The sequence below is a fragment of the Melanaphis sacchari genome, unplaced genomic scaffold (assembly GCF_002803265.2).
Source record: "Melanaphis sacchari strain LSU unplaced genomic scaffold, SCAv2.0 Contig85_pilon_pilon, whole genome shotgun sequence".
In the NCBI taxonomy this organism is placed as follows: domain Eukaryota; kingdom Metazoa; phylum Arthropoda; class Insecta; order Hemiptera; family Aphididae; genus Melanaphis; species Melanaphis sacchari.
This window is the reverse complement of record NW_020271605.1, coordinates 821,340-827,783: the sequence shown is the minus strand read 5'-3', so window position 1 is coordinate 827,783 and position 6,444 is coordinate 821,340. Positions and strand designations below refer to the sequence as shown.

At 26.4% G+C, this 6,444-nt stretch overlaps 1 protein-coding gene across 2 annotated transcripts; it reads left to right on the top strand.

Moving 5' to 3' along the window:
* The first annotated feature begins 1,759 nt into the window (after positions 1–1,759).
* LOC112602244 (V-type proton ATPase catalytic subunit A) lies at positions 1,760–6,161 on the top strand. Of its 2 annotated transcripts, none has more exons than XM_025350213.1 (12): positions 1,760–1,867; positions 3,224–3,316; positions 3,407–3,519; positions 3,587–3,952; positions 4,015–4,166; positions 4,231–4,372; positions 4,447–4,576; positions 4,674–4,800; positions 4,867–5,115; positions 5,178–5,384; positions 5,442–5,631; positions 5,692–6,161. In XM_025350213.1, exons 2-12 carry the CDS (start codon positions 3,241–3,243, stop codon positions 5,782–5,784), a joined length of 1,845 nt encoding a protein of 614 aa, XP_025205998.1. In that variant the 5' UTR covers positions 1,760–1,867; positions 3,224–3,240; the 3' UTR covers positions 5,785–6,161. The 2 variants fall into 2 exon arrangements, with proteins under 2 accessions (XP_025205998.1, XP_025205997.1); XM_025350212.1 differs by lacking the exon at positions 1,760–1,867 and adding an exon at positions 2,136–2,233 and having other exon boundaries at positions 5,692–5,784.
* The last annotated feature ends 283 nt before the right edge of the window (positions 6,162–6,444 follow it).

The window sequence follows — 6,444 nt, the reverse complement described above, 5'->3', positions numbered from 1 at the left end:
GTGTATAATTAAAAACAGAATAACAATAATAATGCTATGGTATGGCAGTAGAATCAGTAGATAGCTGATAATTTAATAAATATTAATACACCATCTTTTTACTTTTGACCCACCCCCCCACCAAAAAATATAAACTACATCAAATTTTGCTACCAGAATACACCCTCAAAGTTGAAAATGTTATTTCTACATTTTTTATTGCTCCAAGAGAAGGTAATATATTAAATATATACAGAAAAAACATACCTATCATTGTAAAATCAATAGGTACCTACATTTATCGCTCCGCTTAGAATTTATATTTTTAAAAACATTAATATTTGTCTAAATAATATGAATAATTTGTATTTTTTGCTAAAACGTTTATTTTATTTTTATATACCTATGACATAAATTATTTTACTCTGTAAAGAAATTAATTATGATTATGGTTTATATTCACATGAATTAATAACTATGGTAAGTACCTATAAATAATAATTGTAGTTTCTAACAGTTATTTAATTAGTAACATATTAACTTACAGTTTGATAAGTAACTTAATTTATACACTGTTATCTATTCAAATAATCTATTACCATTGATTATAGAATAATCTATTCATTCTATTATATTATCAATGCTATTACCATAGGATAATAATTTGATTTTCATCAATTTGTCACCTATTGGATCCATAATGGGTTACCTATATTATTTTAAACCAATTTGTTATAAGTATTAAATAACAATATAAATTAATGTGCTATAGATATCTACCAATTAAGTACTTAATTAATTAAATTTAGTGTATTGTTAAAGACTACAGCTATACAAAATATTATTAATTTATACATATAAGTTATAACATTTAAGTTAAAAATAAATGAGATTTTTGAAATTGGCTGAAATTACAGTACGTATAGGTATGCTACCTAAGGTAACCTAGGTACATTTAATATCTATCTAGATGTCCACTATATCGAAGTAGACAAGTCTACCTAAATGATAAGTACTATATAAAAATAAAAATAGGTGTTTCTTTAGCACAATATTTTTATTGATTATATTTAAGTACAGAAACAGCATATATACAACTTAGTATTATATTTTACAATTATTCATATTACATGCATCTATTAACCTTCATAGGAGTATCGTACATAATACATCAATGACTAAATATTAAAATAATTTAGATTTTTTATTTTACTAATAATTAATTGTCATAATATTAAAATTATATAACTTTTTGATTGGCTGAATTCCAATTAATTTATAAATGTATGATAGTTATAAAGTATACGTCATAACACTCAAAGTCTCAAATGGGCTTATTTAAAATTGTATACACATTATATCTGTAGTTCTATACATTATTACATATTTACATTAATTTATCTTAACAAGTATTAATTTTATTTTTGTAACCAAGAGTCAAGACTTCAATGAAGAGTTATCATACTTCAATACTTATTATCTCTCTATTAAATTCTGTATACAATATTATTCAGACTATTTTTAATCCTGAAATATTATTTTATTTTGACTGCTTAGAAGAAGAATATTGATACGTACAATTTTATGCTGAAGAATTTTGATTTTTACTTACAAAAAAAAGTAATGTAAAATATTTTAAAATTACTATTTATTTATTTTTTCATTATATTATATTATCATTTACTCATCATAGAAAGTTGGCATTACAAACTATGTTGTTACACATGCTGATAGACGTCTCACAATCAGCTGATTAGGGTTCCACCCATTATTTTTTAAGTCGCGGTCGCTCCATTCACCGCCAGTAGCAGCACTATATGAGTTGTGGCTTTCGGAGTGGTCTTTTAAAGTTTCAATCGAAAAAGGATACGCCCGTGCAGATATTCAAGTGAGTATAATTTTTAATAATTAATTTTCCTACCAAAGTATTTCCTTTCTTTTTATTTCGATTGTACGGCTGTTTATACCAACTCAATGATTATCCATATTTTTGACGTTGCACCCTTAACCTCCCGTTATCAATACTTATCAACCCTTTGATGTTACCCTCCCAGTTTTGACGTCGTTGGCGGCAGCTACGGCCAACACCCTCAGGTTTATACTAACAAAATATTGTAATCTAAAGCTTAATTTTTCCTCAAATCATATTTTAAATATCAAAATATCAAAAATATTTCTCCCAGTTTATTGTCAATCCTAACCTAATTAATGTGGGATCCGCCTTATTTTTGGATAATTATGAATTAACTAAATGGTAATTGTGTTTAATTAAATACACTAATGGTACTGATTCATTTGTTCATAAGATTGTAAACTGTATTTAAAGCATATCTATTTATATTTATAACTACAAATAAAAATTATGTAATTTATTAAAAATATATTTTTTATGTAAATAACAAGAACTTAGATAATGGACTAAATTCATGTTAAAACATTTACAGTGATTTATGGTTTACATCTATAAATTCTTGTTGCTCTATGTATCTTACATAACATTTTCTAAGCTAAACTACAATATTTTTAATTTAAACTATTCCTTTATGCCAGTTCATGTATCACTTGTTACATTGTATGTATATTTATTTTTCTAATAAATTATAATTACATACTTAATTCACATCATTTGCTTATATTTTAATTTCATATACATTATAAAGTATGTGGAATTCTATTGTATCTTGTTGTGGATCATTAGGTAAAACATTTTATTTGTATATAAATATTATTGAATTCACATAAAAAATTGATATTTTATTGAAGAATTTTATTCAACTTAGTATACTTAATATTCTTAATTAGTAAAATATTTAGTACTTTTAATTATGTGTATTTACTTATTGATTATTATTTATTATTTTTAAATCATTTTTTGTTAACTATTTGTATTTTGAACCTCAATTTATAAATATAATTATCTACATTATCTTTTAATTATTATTTTTATTAAATTTTAATTGTACATTAATATTAAATGTTACCAAAAATAAAACAGATTTTTAATATTTTAATATTAAAAATGTATTTGCATAATTATGTTTATATTATAATTTAATAATAGGTTTATTATTATAATTTTATTTATTAAGCAATTTAGGAGTAAATAATTAATCTTAAAACACCTTGTTAGCCCTTCACAACATTCCTACTTACATAAATAATTTAATTTTCAATATTTTCATTGATTTTTATCAAGCATTATAAATATTTGTCTATCTTACTAAACTTTTTCTTTACAATTCAGACAAAAATAGTGCGAAAATGACTTCGTTAAAGACATTTGAGGATGAAGACCATGAAAGTGCATATGGATTTGTGTTTGCTGTGTCTGGACCAGGTTAGTATTATTACTTAATACTTTTGATTAATTGATCTGCATTTTTATGTACATTATTTTTTACTGACTATATCTTATCTTTGTTTTTAGTCGTTACTGCTGAAAAGATGTCTGGTTCAGCTATGTACGAACTGGTTCGTGTAGGTTACTTTCAATTGGTTGGTGAAATTATTCGTTTAGAAGGTGACATGGCTACAATCCAGGTTGGTAATATTAAAATTATTTTATTTTCTAAAACAATTAGATATCTAATTATACAATATATTCTAGGTTTATGAAGATACATCTGGTGTTACTGTTGGTGATCCGGTGTTAAGGACTGGAAAACCACTTTCTGTAGAATTAGGACCTGGCATATTGGGAAGTATATTTGATGGTATTCAACGACCATTAAAAGATATTAATGAGCTCACCCAAAACATCTACATTCCCAAGGGTGTTAATATACCTGCTTTAGGTCGTAATGGTACTTGGGATTACAACCCATCCAACATTAAAATTGGAAGCCATATAACTGGAGGAGACCTCTTTGGACTTGTTCATGAAAATACTCTGGTTAAACATAAGTTAATGTTGCCACCTAAAGCAAAGGGAACAGTTGTATTCCAAGCTGCACCGGGAAACTATAAAGTTGATGTAAATATAATTTATAACTTTATTCTTATGGTAAAAAATTCAGTTATTATTTTGTTTCTTAGGATATTATATTAGAAACAGAATTTGATGGAGAAAAATCATCATTTACAATGTTGCAAGTTTGGCCTGTACGTCAGCCACGCCCAGTTACTGAAAAGTTGCCTGCCAATTATCCACTTCTAACAGGACAACGAGTACTTGATTCTCTATTTCCGTATGTTAAATGTTACCTAAACTTCATATTTTTTTTGTATAATATTTTTGTTGTATCTGTTTAGTTGTGTACAAGGTGGAACAACTGCCATTCCTGGAGCTTTTGGTTGTGGAAAAACTGTTATATCTCAAGCCTTATCTAAATATTCAAACTCTGATGTCATTATTTATGTTGGTTGTGGAGAACGTGGTAATGAAATGGCTGAGGTAAAATTATTTATAAATTAATAAAAAAAAAAGATTAATTCAATACATATAATAATTGTATAATTATTTATTAGGTTTTGGGAGATTTCCCAGAATTGTCTATTGAAGTTGATGGTGTAACTGAATCCATCATGAAGAGAACTGCATTAGTTGCTAATACTTCTAACATGCCTGTAGCTGCTCGAGAAGCTTCAATTTATACTGGTAATAACTTAAATAAATAAAATATCATTATTTAAATCCCATCATAATTGTTTTAACACTTATTTAATGTTATATAAAAACAAAAATATTCTTTTAGGTATTACTTTATCCGAGTACTTTAGAGATATGGGATATAATGTATCTATGATGGCTGATTCAACATCACGTTGGGCTGAAGCCTTGCGTGAAATTTCTGGTCGTCTTGCTGAAATGCCTGCTGATAGGTATATTAAGGAAATATATTTATTTATTTATTTATTTATTTATTTAATGTTAATATTATATATTAGTGGTTATCCTGCATATTTGGGTGCTCGTTTGGCTTCATTCTACGAAAGAGCTGGCCGAGTAAAATGTCTAGGTAATCCTGAACGAGAAGGGTCAGTAAGTATTGTTGGAGCTGTCAGTCCTCCAGGTGGTGACTTCTCTGATCCGGTTACATCAGCTACTTTAGGTATTGTGCAAGTGTTTTGGGGGTTGGATAAGAAATTGGCTCAACGTAAACACTTTCCTTCCATTAATTGGCTTATTTCATACAGGTATTAAAAAAAATTATTAAGTATGTTAAGAATATTTTTGAACAATAGTTGATGATTTTTAGCAAATATACAAGAGCTTTGGACGATTTTTATGACAAGAACTTCCCTGAATTTGTGCCTTTAAGAACTAAAGTTAAGGAGATTTTACAAGAAGAAGAAGATTTATCTGAAATAGTGCAGTTAGTTGGTAAAGCATCACTAGCTGAATCTGACAAAATTACATTAGAAGTTGCTAAACTATTAAAAGATGACTTCTTACAACAAAACAGGTAATTTATTTGACTGACAGTTAAAGTATTCACATATAATTTTGAATATTCTTTCAGTTATTCACCATATGATCGTTTTTGTCCATTTTACAAAACCGTTGGAATGTTACGAAATACTATTGCTTTCTATGACATGGCACGTCATGTTGTTGAGTCAACAGCCCAATCTGAAAACAAGATAACTTGGTCTGTAATCAGGGACAGTATGGGAAATATACTTTACCAATTATCATCCATGAAATTTAAGGTAAAATACATTATTTTTTTTATTACATTAATTATTTTACTAAATGTGTTTAATTAATAGGACCCAGTTAAAGACGGCGAAGCTAAAATCCGTGCCGACTTTGATCAATTATATGATGACATCCAGCAAGCTTTTAGAAATTTGGAGGATTAAAAGTATTTTTCACATTAATATATCGTTATTCAAAAACAAAACAAAAGTTTGTAAAAAAAAAAAAATATATATTATAATGAATTGTTGTTGTTTACTCCAGCTTAAGTAAAATTAGCGCACATCATAGAATGAAACTGTGGTGACGGATGTAAGATTCTTTTTGTTTTTAAACTTGTTGTTTATGTGTGTCACCATCATAAATTTTTTATTCATTTTATTCGTCATTCCATTCTTGTAGATTTCTTTCACAATAAGTGAACTATTATTTTATAATTTAATTTTAATTCGACAATAATCAACCATACCATGTGAATTTTATAAATTCATTTCTGTTTCAATTAATCATTATTTAAAGATATGAATACACTCATTATCATGTAAATATAAATAATTTATTATGAAATTGCCTACTATAATAATAATCTAAAAAATAGTTGAATCTGTGCTATTTTAATTATTTTTATCATTTGGGCAATACAAAAAATTTAAATATTTTGAAATATTACATTTTAAAAACGGTTTCCCGCCATATTAAAAAATAAAATATTAGTAATCTAAATATTCAAGAATACTATTTATATTTTCTTAAAACTCAAATAATTATTGACAATGTATTTTTTTTTGGATAGCCAAATATGGTTTTTCGTCATGAATGATTGT